At 35.1% G+C, this 16152-nt stretch overlaps 1 protein-coding gene across 1 annotated transcript; it reads right to left on the bottom strand.

Moving 5' to 3' along the window:
- Nucleotides 1–1070: 1070 nt before the first annotated feature.
- mop (tyrosine-protein phosphatase non-receptor type protein myopic) lies at nucleotides 1071–13046 on the bottom strand. Its single transcript, XM_013312884.1, has 21 exons — nucleotides 12811–13046; nucleotides 12531–12733; nucleotides 11870–12192; nucleotides 11548–11721; nucleotides 10863–11149; nucleotides 10409–10599; nucleotides 10181–10325; nucleotides 9567–9798; nucleotides 9040–9239; nucleotides 8608–8740; nucleotides 8206–8379; nucleotides 7264–7413; nucleotides 7068–7154; nucleotides 5479–6987; nucleotides 4894–5348; nucleotides 4496–4639; nucleotides 4267–4395; nucleotides 3772–3950; nucleotides 3191–3375; nucleotides 2629–2751; nucleotides 1071–1937 (listed from the first exon to the last, which is right to left on the bottom strand). The coding sequence occupies exons 1-21, from the start codon at nucleotides 12895–12897 to the stop codon at nucleotides 1684–1686; spliced, it is 5364 nt and encodes a 1787-aa protein (XP_013168338.1). The 5' UTR covers nucleotides 12898–13046; the 3' UTR covers nucleotides 1071–1683.
- Nucleotides 13047–16152: the final 3106 nt, after the last annotated feature.

A 16152-nucleotide genomic window follows, 5' to 3' on the forward strand; every position in this document is an offset into this window, starting at 1 on the left:
TATAATTAAATCAGTTCATTCTAATCTAGCCTTTATGAACAAAATGCATAATTAGCCTAGCTAATAATATCGTTATTCTACCAATACATTTTACATTATACCACTTGTTTTTATTAACTCTTAATTTGATGGTGTCCAGTGTGACGAACTAATTAAAAAAAATCTTCTGAACTAGTTTAGAGAAAATTACGTAAGTCTTTACTAAAAAACAGTTTGTTTTATAGTGTTTTTGTTAATAGTGTAGAGAATGCGAAAAGAAATACTTGGATGATTATTTGTTGTATATAAAATGATATAAACATAGGAATACTCGTAGTTTTATAGCGGCCGTAACCAACTTGTAGGAATGTAGAAGTGAGACAGAGTTGTGGATGTAATCAAGGATCCATTTCCTAAGCAACTTATCTCGATTTCAAAAAGAGAACAAAAGTCAAGACATAATATTTATATTGTATTTGTTTACGTGTTTTGGCTTGTATTTACATATGTTTTGTTTAGTATTTTTAATTGAAATAAAATAAATCTAAAGTTGTGGACTTTGACATCAGATAAATTTTAGCAATAACAACTTTTTGTTGAATATCATAATTTCAAAATACGTATTAGTGTTGTAAGAGATAGCAACATTTGAAATGCAATGAGAGTGAATGAGACAAGCACAATTTCGTTTTTAATTTATGTGACAGAGGTTTTTATGGGTAATGTAAAATTGCAATGCATATTTTAAATCTTTGAATACACTTGAATTCGAGATAAAACACGAGCATTGATAGAAAATATTATAAGTATAAATATAAGTTGAAACAAGGATTTATTCAAATACGCGATGCATTGGATAAAGTAGAAAAAGATTTTATTGTTGCGACGATGCACGGAATTCAATTCTACATATGTTGGATTGTGATGTTTTAATTATCTTGTTATCTCTGTTCTTTACAAACAGAATGAAAGGGATGACAATACATTTTTGTTCAAGTGTTTCAAAATTTGAAAGACACTATTCGAAGTTCTTTTAATATAACAAAATGGATCTTTTCTCGTAACCGTGGGTTTCTTAAACCAAAATCTCTCTGTTGTCAAAGATAATGAGAAGGATGACGATATACAGAGATTCGGGTCTCAGAAACCAATAATGAAAGAGAAGTAAATTAAGCGACAATCCTTGAGAACTGAAGGAACTTTGACTTTGACCTTAAGGTCATATCTTTGATCGACATATAATTCAGTCGCATAATTACAAATCCAATTACATATATCAAAGTCTATATTTAATGATAATTTCTCGTAATTAACAGGTTAATACATATATACTGAACTAATAAATGTTTGCTTTATAATAACTCTACCTATGTACTATCCACGTGTTGAACGAAAGAAATGTATAGATGCGCTTGTAATATTTGATCCCAAAGTATCACAAACCTTTTATACGACGCACCATTAATATGTTTCGCTTTTCTTGTGTAATTTATGCTCAAAATCGAATAAGAAAAAGATATTACGTAAGGTCATGTCTATATTAATATTAACGTGTGTGGATACTTCAAAATTCTGGGATATCAATAAATTAAAATTTAAAATACTTTCATCGTTTATAGCTACGCAATAAATATTGAACAAGTGGAATTTTGGCAAAAAATCTATATATTTAAAACATTATCACATTTGTAAGGTCATAAATTATCACTTTTTCTTCAGGCTCCAGAGTGGGTCTAGGAAATTGAGAGGGTCCTTCATATCCCCGCTCTTAAGGCCGGGAGATTGTCGCATCTCTTCGAAGGATTCACGGGAGAACTTCTGTACGCGGGTAGCGGTAGCATCACTACCTGTAGGGGTAGTGTTCGGGGTAGCCGCGGATATCGCAGCGGTAGGCCCTCGCGGTAGTACTCCCGCCCCACTTTGCATTGATACCGCTTCTCCGTTGAACATTGTGGTACCTAGTAAATGATACCATGAGTGTGGGGTCTACTCTGATGTAACATATCGTTCTCTCTCTCATGCTCTTGATAAAATTGGAGACAACAATCTCTTTGGACATTGTTTCAAATAATTTATTCCATTAAATTCTTAATTTCGTGCATTGATTTTGTCTTTTTTGACAGTTTTTTTGCTCACAGTATTTTGTAAACTACAAAGTCGAAAAACAAACAACTACGTAGTAAAAAGTAAACTATTCGAGTCACGAAATCCGCCGTCAATTTTTAAGTAAACATCAACAGCGAGTTTATTGTTTTCAACAACGTCAATAACAAGTTAATTCGGTGATAAGTTAATTTAATCCAACTATTGAAGCTATTAGTAAATTATACATGTGTCCATTTACTTGTTTTTCGTTTTAAATAAACAATAACATTGACAGTCGAACCTGGATAAGCGAGAGTCCAAGAAACCGCGACATTTTTTTTGTTTATAGTGTTTTCTCGCTCATCTAGTACTCCATTATCCAGGTTCAACTGTAATACCGTCATACCACATTTTGCACGTGCATTAAATATAAAACTTAAAAAAAATCCTGTAAGTCAAGTCGTTATCACTAAGGAATGCCTTATAGTAGTTTTAGTACGAGAATCTACACTAAAATATGTATTTAAGAAACAATTAAAGGTTACAAATGTAAAAATATCTCACCGGAGCAGAGGACGCCTTGCGCGTAGAAGAGGACACTTTTGTAGGCGTCCGCCAAGTATTTGGTGTCCTCCAGCACATTGGTGCGATGCTTGTACAGATTTATGCACGCATTCTCCAACATATCTAAAGTGGGGTTTAAATATTTTTAATGAATATAGTGGCATCAGCTATTGCAGGACTGATGCTAATGTCGTATGACTAAAGAAGTCACGAAAGAATAGCCGTCTCCCGCAACTCCGTCCGCGTGAAATTGTACATATAAACTATTGAGCTGTTCTGGAGGTACCTTCTAACAAACATCCATCTATCCATACATCCAAACATTCATATTTTTAATATTAGTAAATGAGGTAACAGAAAAAGTTTTTAATTTAATTTTCTGTTAGAAGTAAATACTGGTAATATTGGTTAGCGGTCACTTCCAGCTAGCCTATTTACTAGTTTCCCATTATCTTCCATATAAATGAATGATATCGCATTTACATAACAATGTTTTACAGTTTATACTTATATTTTACGTTATTTTATTAAATAGAATTAGAAATAGAGAAAGCTATATTACCGCAGAGTGCGACGTCACCGGCGCGCACCTGGCACATGGCGAGGAGCAGCACGGCGAGCAGCGCGCTGCGACCTGCGCCCGCGCCGCACTGCAGGCACGCGCCGCGCAACTGGTTGCTCACCCGCCCCGAGTACGTGCGCGACATCACGCGCTCGCACACCACCACCAGCCCGCTGCATGATATACTGAACCACAACCACATATCCACTTGCATCACAACTCAAACTGTACAAACATTGCAGCGGCTCAGATTGGAATGTAAGGGCATACCATGGATGCGAGAGAACTACGCAGCGCGCAGTGCACCTTAAAATGACATGTAACTATGCCTATATCTAGTAAGAAGATGCACTTTGGCTTACTATCAATTAACTTTGATATACCGTTTCTTCATACATATAAGATAGTATGAAACAATTCCTTTTGGTCACGAAACGAAAGATTTTATAGAACTTTCTAAGCTACTTTAATGACAATAGCAGTCGGAAACACATGCACTTGACATACAAATAAAAAACCAAAGCTTACCAAACACAATTAACAAAATTAAACAATCCAATCTAGTTAATGATTACACTTACTTGGCTGGAAACACATTAATCTGGTAATGAGTGACATTGTGAACTGTTTTCCCGTTGCTCAGGATCAGGATTCTCTCTGTCCAGTGCACGGTGCAAGTCACTTCCTCCAGAGTTACCCTCACACCGCCCAGGTCTAGGGATTGGCCCTTTCCTGTTGGCCAGTATGATTTACCTTGCATCTGAAATAAAAACTATCATTATTAATACGTCTACGGTTAAATATATGTAAATACTAACTGTCGACCGCGACTTCGTCAGCGCAGAATTAAAAAAAAAAGTAGCCTGTAATATGACCGCACGCATCCGGTACTTTCCCTACAAAGTTTAGGCAGAATCGGTAAATTCGATAGTTTTCAATTTGACACCTAGGCATAAATAAAAAAAAACGTTTGTATCGTATGCAAAAAAAGTTAACAAAATATGTTTTTTTTTGTATATTGCTATATAAATAATATTTTTATGAAATCTTAAAAATGTATGGTAGATCCATCTTACCTCAATCTCACTCAACAAGCAAACAACGCACGCAATCTTGTATTCGAGAATTGCCTTCCAGAATGTTCCGGCGTCATTTTCCGTCGGACATTTTGATATCATTAGAGGTATACACCATGGAGACAATTGCTATAAAAAAAAAGTTTTACAATTTTAAACCTGCTATCGAAAATGTAGCACTTCACGTGATTTTAAGCTTTAATTATATGCTGTATAAAGTTTAAAATACCTTATAATAAGAAGCATTGATGTAAGCATCAGGATCAGATTTAAGCACGACCATAGAGTCATCGTAAGGTACAACTGCAGATGCAATATTTCCTTCAGAATACTGCATAGCAACTGTTTTCGTTCGACTCATGTTTTCTTTCATCTAAAAACATAGTAAAACCTATAATTTTGGCAAAAAAAAAACACTGCTTGCTACAAATCAAAAGTTAAATTAATTATTAACAAAAGTAGCTGTCGCCCGCGACCAACACGAAACTATGTGTTCTTCCAGACTATGTTCTACATCTATACAAAATTCAACAGTTTAGAAGTTCTGGAATTTCTTCTACATCCATCTATACATTCGCATTTATAATATTAATAAGATAAGAAGCAAGATATAAAAATGCTTCTAACCTGAACATCCTGTAACATCTTCCATTTAGCATCTAAAATAGTAACACCCCCTATAGTTCTATTTGTCAATGAATCAGTCATATTCTGCAATTGTTTCACTTCCTGTGTGAATTTGTTCAACAAACTTGGATCGGAGAAGATATCTTGTTTTGCTGGACGTTCTATAGTTTCTTCCTTTGGTACCGGTTTAGATATAGGTTCTAGTTTTGGTACGATAGTTGGTTTTATAACAACTTTATCAGATACTTGAGGCACTTTTATTTCAGGCATCAATGGCTTGTAATCTACATTGAAATCTATATCAGAGAGTAAATCAAAAGCAGACGGTTCAGATTTTACTTCCAATTTCTCTTCAGTCTGTTTCACTTCAGGCTCCGATTCGACTGTCTTTATTACTGCATTCTCCTTCTTCGTCTCGATGTTTCGTTCGATTTTTTTTTCTTTCGGTGGTGAAACTAAAAAGGAAGAATTATTTTTATAAATAAAATGCATTTTCTTGTAAACAAATCTTTATTGCTAACTATATTACAATAAATTCGGTTAAAAATTATACAAATCGCTGTAAAAATGATTACAATATCTTACCTTGATTATCAATATAAGTGACATTTGTTCCGGGAACAACTCCGGACTGCATATATGTAGAGTGATTCATTTCTGAAGTGTAATTTGTTGCTTCCGGAAAGTTCTGTTGAGGAGCTACGTTAGGCTGACTGGCATTAGGCACTTGGTTATTTTGATAGCCATAAGGATGATTATAGTATATCTGAGTATTAATCGGATGTTCATTAGAGACCTGTTGTATCTGAGGATTGTCCGAAGGTGACTGCACTGTGTTACACACTCCTGCATTTGTGTACATCGTTTGTTGATTCCAATTTGGATCTTTGCCAGTTAACTGAGGGTCCATATTCGTTTGCTCGACACCTCCATAGTTGGAATACGAATTCTGTGATCCATAGTTGTAGTCATAACTACCGGTGGAATTGTTAAAAGTGTATCCCGGATGATTTTGATAATTTTGATCCTGGTAATAGGTATTAGGATTTTGATAGTTTGGGTCATTCGAGGCATTTAAGCCGGTTGTATAATTCTGATAGCTCGATTGGATATCCATGGATGACAATGCTTCTCCAGTGACATGTGACTTGATAGGTTTGTCCAATGCCTCAAGTTGTGACATTGAAGTATTGTATTCCGGATTAGGCTCAGCGGGGACACTGTAAGGATTAGAGACAGTGACTGGAGCGTTGACAACACAAGTAGTAGAAGTAACGGAGCTCTCCGCGTTTGTATACATGTAATTTTGCGATATGTTTGCAGTATCTTGATACTGGGTACCATACGCACTGGATACATTCGGTTGAATATTTTGTGGGTACTGGTTAGCCATTTCTGCGGTGTAGTTATAATTTAAACTATATTCTGAAGGCAGCTGGGAGGAAACGCTGCTCGTTTGGGAGTCCTGAGGCGCGTGGCTGTACGTGGCCATGTTGGCTGAGGGCACATGTTGGTACTGCATCGTGTAAAACGTTTGCGAATATTCAGTACCCAAGTTGGTGGAGGATTCAGATTTGTTCTGTTGATTGAGCGGTGCGGTGACTTGCATCTGGGCAAAGTTCGCCGTCAACTGTTCTTGATTCGCCGAATTATACATCGACATACTATCTGGTATAGGACCAGCTTGGCTCACGTGCGAATACGGATCGTATACATTATAAGGTTGCACGTTCGTGTTCGCGTTCGGGTTCGCTTGATTGATATTTTGGTAGTTAATAGAACCTTGAGAATCTGTGAGAATCGTAGCATTATTGTGAGTGGCGGAGTAATACGGATTCGTATAAGTCTGAGGGTCGGCCATACTGGAGTACTGCGGCGGTGTGTAAGATGTATAGCTGTATGTGGACATATCATCTATAGGTTTGTCGACGTTAGCTTTCCCAGGCACGGGATATGCGTATGTATGTTGACCAGCATAAGGGTCAACTTCGCTCGGAGCGTACGGAGTGCCGTAACGTCCGTAAGGATTTTGTAAATTATGCATCGCGGATGGTACTACACCATCTGGTAAACTCATTTGTGTCATATCTGTAGCTGAAACAATATAATGAAATTTATCATTTTAGTATTTTTTTTTACTAAAAAATGTAATTTAAATGTATCAGTATAATTACCTTCAGATCCGACAGGCGCTGGTCTGACTGAAGTGGGATAAATAGATTCTGGGTAATAAGTTTCAGCTGGTAAAGGATCAACTTGGGCTAAAACACAATTCATACTTTTTATAACTTATGATTTATTGATCGCAAGAATAATTTTAACTAAATAATTAAATTAACTGGTTACATAAAGTTTAGTTAAATACGTTACCTTGAGGAGTACGGCTTCTCGCCAGACCCCGGTTCTTCATATAAGGCAGATAATCTTTAAGTTTTGGTGTGGCTGTTGTACTTAATGGTATAGGAATCGTGTCTGGAGTTTTTGCTGCAGATGCAGTGCTTGCCGGTGGTACGCTGCCAGCTATAGAATTACATTAAAATAAATAAGAATGATTCCCATCCCAACTTATTCTGGACTAGCTGTCGCACGCGACTCCGTTCCCTTTTATTTAAATAAAAACTTAATTACTAGCCTTTGTGTTCTTTCAGACTATGTTCTACATCTGTTTCAAATTATATCAAAATCCGTGGAGCTGTTTCAATGATACCATCTAACAAACATCTATTAATCTAATCTAAACATTTATAATATTAATAACACTATGTAAGATGTATGGCAAGGGAAAATAGATTTGGCAGGTGAGAAGACGTACAGTATGTAGAAAAATCTATCTATGCGTCTTTAACTATTTAAGTCTTACATTTGTCTGTAGTATTTTTTTTTATATCACAAGGTGGCAAACGAGCGAGCGGCCACCTGAAATCGCTGAAATAGCGAAGTGACCGTTGCCCATAGACATACGCAATTGCATATGCGTTACCTACCTTTAATCGACGGAGGAGATGCACAGAAAGAAAATATTTTCCCTTCTCATGCATCCTCTCATCCGGAAAGTCCACTTCCACTTCCCATCCTTCCCTTATAGGAAAAAGGGTGGGAAGGGAAAGAGGACTGAATTAGGCCTCAGGGACACACACTCATCAGACTGCACGCGGAATTGCTTCCACTTCACGCCTGTCTTCTGTGTGGTCGTGGTATTTCACCGGGCGAGTCGGGCCGATTCGTGCGAAGATGTTAAAACGGACTCTACCACTGTTATTTTTTTTAATTTGTCTATAAAACTGTAATTTTTATTGATATAATACAATATACCTTTATTATTCTGGTTGGCGAGCATCTGCTGGCGCTCCTCGTGCAGCACCTGACAGGTGCTGCGCAGACGAGCCAGCAGTTGCGTCACATTGTGCGACAGCTTGCGGTAGAACTCCAGACCCTTCTGTGACTTGCCCAGCAGCTCCTCGTACGCGTCGTATGATGTTACTAGAGCTATAGGAAAAAAATAAACACTTTTATAACCTTAAGAGAACGTCTAAATCATTACTTGACAAATATACATGGGTCATATCTGCCTATTTCTTAAGTCTATATTTATATACTAATGATACTAGGCGATGATAAACTGTGTCTAGATTTGTATACTTGCAACCGCTAAAATAAAAATCTATATAATAAACAACTTCGATACGTCATCGTACTCGCTCACACTACACTGACCATTGATAAGTCCGTCTCTCTTCCGCAGCACGTCAGCGAGCATGCGCCGCGAATCCGCGTACGTGGCGTACAGCGTCGTCAGCTTGTTGATTATGTTCTCCTGAGCCGCTAAGTTCTGTTCTATTATTTTCACCTAAACGTTGAAAAAAATGTAGTAAAATTTACATGATTCCAATAATTTTATAGAATATATAATACATACATGAAAAATAACTAATAACAGTATACGAGTGTAATGATTTAACTTAGTATCTTACTAAAGTTATTAGCTAAAGACTGGTTTCCACGGCAGCAAAAAAAGTAGTAATGTCATTTAAATGTGCAATATCAAATGAATACCTGTACAGATAAAGCAATATCTTGTTGTCTCTTTTTATTCTAAAGAGAATGAGAGAGATGACAATATTTATGTTAGTGTCGCGGCAGTGTTACCTTTGGTGCGTGCTTCTCAATCTCCTCGCGGAAGATGTCGTCGGCGGAGTCGTTGGTGCGCGCGAGCAGCTTGGCGGTGACGTCATCAGCGGTGAGCGCGGCACGTAGCTGCTGCACGAGCGCGTCCCGCTGCGTCTGCATCTCGCGCGCCTTGCCCACCACGCGACGCATCTCCTTCATCGTGTCCCGGTCCAAACCCTCTGCACAAATCATTAACAACTAACTTGGTTACGTCGCAAGGAAATTGCAGACTTTTCCCACTAAGATCATGTGTACGAGAAGCCTTACTGTTGCATTGCAAACTTTAATTTTACAATTTTCAATAATTTCTAATTTTATGAGTTAACCCAATAATCGGTAGGGACACGCCTAGGACTTGATTAAAATGAGCACTCCCACGACAGAAATGACGAATAAAAAAACCCATCAGGTGGAGGAGTAGGAAGATGACTGAATATGTTCAAAAAGATATCAAATATCAACGTTGAGCTTATATAGATATAAGAATAAAATGTTACACTACAAACCTATATTATCAATACTGGGTATCTTGGCTTGCAACACGTCGAGGGGTTGCGACAACAGTTTCAGGTTGGCAATATGCAGGGTCATCGCCTTGTGAAGCACCTGGTTACTCTCGTTGGTCCTTGTATGTGCTTCTTGGTACTTGTGGAACTCTCGGGAAATCTCCGTCTGAACTATCGACGGGGGACGTGGACCCATTACTTTCTGGTATTCCTTTTCTTTTAATGTCTCCTCCTAAAAAAAAAATCTGATACTAAGCGGTGGACTCAAAGGCGTTATTTGAAAAATAAATTTAAATCTACTATTTTCCTACATTTAAAGTAATAGTCTATAAGGAACTTTCTTGATTTTAGTCCCTTTCCTTTCTCATCGTTTTCTTATAAGGATTTGAAAGAGAAGTAGATATGACAGAGGGGACGCATAGGAAAAGGAAATATCGTATTTTTGTGAGTCTCCCTCTGTGTCAATAAAAGGTAGGCCACGTTTTTCCATTTGCGCATGTCAAGGCCACGGTTGCTTCGCTATTTCGGCGAATTCAGATGACCGCTTACTAGTTTGACACCTTATGATACAAAGACAATAAGCTATTTAATATTAACTGAGTTAAAATACTTACTTGAATAATTCCTTTTATTTCAGAAAGAGAATGTTCAACATCACTGATCACTTCAGCCAAGTTGTTCATGGAATCGACTAAAGATTGAATTATTTCCGTTTTAGCGTTCATGGCCGCACATCTGTCTACAATATCTTGAGGTATCCTATTAAAAAAAATAGAATAAAAATTAACAATGCCCTAAAATCTGATGGGTAAATCCGAATTATTGTCAGTTTACAAACTTACTTCTGATCAGAATCGAGTACTTCCAGCTGATCAATTTGCAACGAGGACATGAATTCTGTCAGTTCAGTATTCTTAGCATCAACTTGGCTGACGACCAGTCGGAGTAGCTTGGCCTTCTCCTCAGAGTACAACGAGGCAGCTTCGTGCGCACCCATCGGTACTAACCTACTGAAAATGTCGTTACCGGAGATCTGAAAGTGTAAAGTTCAATTGGAAATGTTCATATTTCCTATTAGACCTCTTTCAAACTGAATTAATTATATAATTTGTTAATAGATAGGGACCACAAAAATAGTTTTCATCCTGCCGATATTTTAAAATTGATAGACCAAATTCCTAGAAATCAGTTGAATCAAGATTGTTTGTCTCAAAAAAAGGAATAAAAAAATGCGAAAAAAATGAAATTATATTAGAAACTATAAAGTTTATGCTATAAATATTTAAATTTCAGTACCTCAGGGTCATTGAAATTGATAGGCACAGCTTTAACAAGACAAGCCGGCTTTAAATCCATCAACAAATCTTTTTCGGGCACTTCCTCATGATAAATAAACTCATTTTCATTCTTAGCAGCCTTCCTCTTTCCCTCAACAACATCGTTAGTGAATGTCAATGCTTCTTGTGTCACTTGCACAGGTTCTATGTATTTAGCGAGTTTCCTCGCTTCTGCTAGTTTATCTACCGACTGTTGGTAATAAGCCACTCTTTCTCCAAACTTCTGTTGTTCTTCTGCATTCAGTCCTTAAAAATATATATTCAAATTTTATAATGAGGAATGTTACTAATCCTACTAATTGCGCATCTTCAGGTAGATGGATGGATGGATGTTTGTTAGAAGGTATCTCCAGAATTGCTCAATGGATCTTGATGAAAAGAACTTAGTTTGTAGGAACACATAGTCTAATATTTTTTTTTTAATTCCGCGCAAATACTAAGGTTGGGCGAAGCCAGTATAATCATAAATTTCAAAGTGTCACTTTGTATTTAAAATTAGGCAAAAGTAAAAATTATTTTGCATCACATTGTGATGTTTAACATCATGAATGGTTATTCACAACAAAGACATGGTGTTCGCATAATAGTATGTATATTTGACGTTTATATCTTATCAAAACGTCTTTGTCATAGATGATTCATACCTTGATATAAACAAACAATGCAGCCAATGTACGCTGCTTTAAAAGACAGGTACCGATGCCACTGGTTGTATAGCTTTGTGCCAATTATTTCATGAATATTATCAGTCCCCGATGATGGTCCTAGATGAGCCAAGGAGTTTTTGTAAAATAATAAAACTTGAGTTGCTACCGCACCTGGAATTATTTTTCAGTTATGGAACAACACTTTCTATACTCAAACCTTGCAATAATGAGAGCTGTTAAATTATCAAACTTCGGAAACCTTAAAGACACTTAAAATGTACATACTTCAGAAAATATACTAAAATGAAATCTAACTTACCGATAACACTAGGTTTTCTGGTATCCTGAATACTTTTATTCAAAATACATTCTTGGGCCTGTGCAAAGCATATTTCTTGTAATAGCGACAGTATTTCAGAGGATACATCAGCACCAGGTGGCTGAGGGAACTGTTCTTTCAGGTGGTTGAAAGCCCAAGCAGCCTGCTGATAGTGGGTGCAGGCTGCTTTCAAACTATCAGGTGTGGTACGGGCCTCTGCTGCACCTAACTGGGTATGGAGTGCTCCAATGTTGTACAAGATGCTCGCCATCTCAAACCGAATGTCGGCTAAAGAGCAACTCATATTTGCATAAAGGTCCTTCCTAAAATTATATTACATTCATTAAACTATTTCATTAACACTGATTTAGACATTCATATTATTTTTGCATTAATATGACCTGTTTTTAATGTTAAAATTGAATCGAAACCTTTTTATCAAAAATATTATGACATCAACTTAAAAAAAGGTTAACTTTGCATTTAATAATGTAGGAAAAAATTGTTTCTATGTATTTACAATCTTCATGGAATCTTAGTGTATTATTTTCCTACATAAAATGTGATGCAACTCATACAAGCATAATTGACAATTGTAAAGTAGGACAACAAAAGATCAATATGTCTCAGTGTATTGTCTATAATCTAATTAAGTTATTACCAAGCAAAAGTGCAGGCGACTGGTTGACCTTTTGCCATTGGAAATCGGCTCTGCATTGCCCTCAGCTGACAAAAATATCGGTTCAGGGAACTAAGACCTGCTGCGTCAATAGTTGCTCTCACGGCGGCCGATCGCAAGCCTTCCAATTGATGTATTTCGTTTCCATAGCTATCAGGATCTTCTCTATACGCCTCTGCTATATACTAAAGTATACAAGGAATATAAAAACAAAGATCTAAATATTAAGATGACAACAAAAATAACAATACGTTCAGTTTACCTGTTTTAGTTTAGGTCCAAAATGAGTATTCTCAGGGCTTACTTTCAATTCAAAACTGATCAAAGGTAATTTTGGAACCGCCTCCATGGTGCCTCACCTTGTATTTAAAACTTGATCCTGCTATTTAGATTAATTGAACAAATTTCATAAGTCTGGAATTTGTAGTAACTAGATTGCTAACATTTTTTGTTTGGGAGAAAATGATAAGTGATTAGAGATGACAAGTCCAAGTTTACAAAGTTATCGTTATCGAATATTGATAGTCTTTGTTGGTCTATGGTTATTGTACTTTCACGCACAAAATCGATACTAAGCAAATTAATGGGAATTAGGTAAATGAAAAATAAGTAAGAACGTGAATAAAAACGGAATATTACATTACTTTATTTTTTAATTAATGCAAGACATTACCATTTTCTTCTCGATCTTTGGTTGTTGCAACGTAATTTGTATCTGTCCTTTCCATACTCTTTGCGCCCAAAGAGTATATAAAATAAGAGACGGGACTCTTGACTAATTAGATACACAAACGGAGAATAAAAATTGACATTTTCAATGCTAGCAATATTATGAACAAGTCTACGTTGCTACCAACCTAAAAAAAATCAATCTGTCAATTTCCGTTTGGACGTTTGAAAGTATTATCCGAGGGAAAACAATTTTGGAAAAATAAAACAATTTCGTTAATTGCAACTTTATTTAATCTTCTGACTAAAGCGAACATATTTTAAGAACGCAACATAATGCTCATTGCTTTCGTAATAATACCATTATTGTTTAGTTCACCAACAAAATACCCCAACTTTGATAAATGCTTATTTGTTCCAGTTTGTTTATTTGATAGATCATATTTTCTGATAGAACTGGAGTAGTAGTGCCACTCTTGTCTTGAGAAAAAGAATAACACTGGAAAGAGATTAGCTCCTCTCTGTTGGTAAAATATTTAGAAAATTGCTAACAAGACAATATGCATTGAAGCAAAACAAATCGTCATCATCAAGCTCACTATACGGACACACTATACTCCACTGAGGAGCTCGGAGCCTACCCTCAAGAATGCGACTAGGTCTTATTCAACAATGCAGAGCCAGTGAGGCTTAGTTGACTTCGCACATATCTTTGAATTTCTATGCAGTTGTATGCAATTTGTAATTACAGTAAGAATGTCTGATGGATGTTATCATGAAATTCGAAGAACTCATTACTATATAGCGGAGATCGTACCTGGATATGTAAAATATGATCCGGTCAAGCGCCAACTGCACTGCCGACGCTCCAAATAGTCCCCTAATCCAAACTTTTCCTATCAAAACATTGCAAATGTACAAGTCATGTTAAATATTATGTACTGTAAAAATAGAATACAATATTTAAGTTTTACTTCTCAAATAAATTCATAAAATTATCATGAACCTAAAGATTCCGCATTTTAACTCTTTTGTTATTACTATTCTCCATAGATGTGTAACCTATAGATTCCTTAACGAGGAAAAATAATGAGCTTAGGAGGCATCATTTTGGGGAAAAGTACCTGTGTTGAAATTTAAATTACTTGTAAGAAAATTGTATACAATCTCTGTTTATTTTTTATTACTTAGTTCAAAAAAAGTATAAGATCTATAATAAGGTGTGACATTTGTAAAATCCAAATTTAATAAATTAATTTTGTTTCATATTTTTCACTAAATGGTTTTTTTTTTTTATCTTTTGTACTTGATACTTAATTCCCTATATTTTAGTATATTTTTATTTTCTATACACTGCATTTCCCAATTTCGAGAAAATCTTATTATGTTAGTGTATATTTTATATTAAAGTCTAATACATATTTCTAAAAATTGTCATAATATTAACATCAAACTAATATAAAACACTAAATTATAATATAAATAATGTATAGGTTACACATCTATATATCAATAATGACATTAATATAGTTATTATGCTAGTGCATTTCCTGCAACATGGTGACTCTTTTTTAGATTTGCGGTTAAACTACTCTATATAATAAGTTATTTTTCAAAATTTAGTTTAGAATTACAATATTTTAAACAGTCAAACTTTGTAGCACAGATGTTGCAGCGACATGCAGTCAGCAATTCTGAAGCAGATTCCTTCATTTAATAATTCTGTAGAACTTGAAGAGGTGCAATCATTCATCTGCAACAGTATGAACATAATCAACATCAATTTAATTATTGCTTTTCACCTAATTACATACCTTATTAAAAAAAAACTGGTTTTCTTTGATTATATAGATTTCTCCCCATTTACTTACAAAACTTCTTTGAAATTCAATTCTCTACAATGATGGAACTCACAAACCATGTAAAAATGATGATTAGTTTTTACAGGTACAGATTTTTTGGAACTTTTATTGCCTGCCCATTTTTGTGAAATGTCTATGATAGAATCATAAATCAAATTAGTTTGAAAAACTTGTCATGACATGACCAATTTACAGTTTAATCTACAATATTTGAAACAATAATAGAGAGATATCCTACACACAACCTAAATAATGTTTAAGTTAATTTTTATTATTGAATCTTTTTCATGTTTCGAGCAAACCATATCATACTAAATATCAAGCCAATTTAAAAGGTTAAAATTGTTCAAATAATTGCTGGAAATATGTGCTTTGGGAATTATTATTAATACTTAATATTTACCACTTACCATGTAGAATTTGGCATATGTCTTGTACTTACTTTTATGTTATTTTCATCAATTTTTGTTGTAAATTTACTTTTCAGCAATCAGCAAAAGGTCATAAGTTCTAGTTCAACATTTAGTTCTTTTAAATATGAATAGAATGTAGAATTTTATCTTTGTTCAAATTCTATTTCTGTGAATCCATAGATTATGTTTTCTACTGCTTTTTACTTGTTTCACACCTAAAAACAGAAAGTATTAAAAATTGATAAGTTGTTCATACAATGTTCTTCCTTTGTAGTTAATTATAACTGTAAAGCTTATTCTTATAATTTAATAAGTTACAAAAACTTCAGTGGTTGGATGTAACTGCTGGTAACTTAGTTTAAATAGAAAAATAAACTATTACAGATATCTTTATTTTTATTAAATCACATATTGTTGATGTTATTCATAATTTTATTATAAACAAACCTAAAGATGTGTACTTTTTAATAATAAATTTCGGTCAATTTGTCATTGGAAAGTGAGTCACACTCCCATTTTAAAGTCCAACCCAAACACAACAATAAACAAAGTCTTTTAACATTTGAATAATAATTTTATTTGGAACAACTTTACAACAGCGAATCAAACCAAGTTTTCATAAAATCAATTTTAAACTTTAGGAAATGATCATCATGAGTA

This window comes from Papilio xuthus, unplaced genomic scaffold (assembly GCF_000836235.2).
Source record: "Papilio xuthus unplaced genomic scaffold, Pxut_1.1 DF827597.1, whole genome shotgun sequence".
In the NCBI taxonomy this organism is placed as follows: Eukaryota; Metazoa; Arthropoda; class Insecta; order Lepidoptera; family Papilionidae; genus Papilio; species Papilio xuthus.

Excerpts from the sequence above, each read along its gene's own strand:
- mop (XM_013312884.1), bottom strand. The coding sequence starts at position 12,897 with ATGGAGGCGGTTCCAAAATTACCTTTGATCAGTTTTGAATTGAAAGTA. Across the intron at positions 11,722-11,869 it reads CAGAAAACCTAGTGTTATCG|GTGCGGTAGCAACTCAAGTT; the intron begins GTAAGTTAGATT and ends AAATAATTCCAG. Across the intron at positions 8,741-9,039 it reads TTGAGAAGCACGCACCAAAG|GTGAAAATAATAGAACAGAA; the intron begins GTAACACTGCCG and ends TTCAACGTTTAG.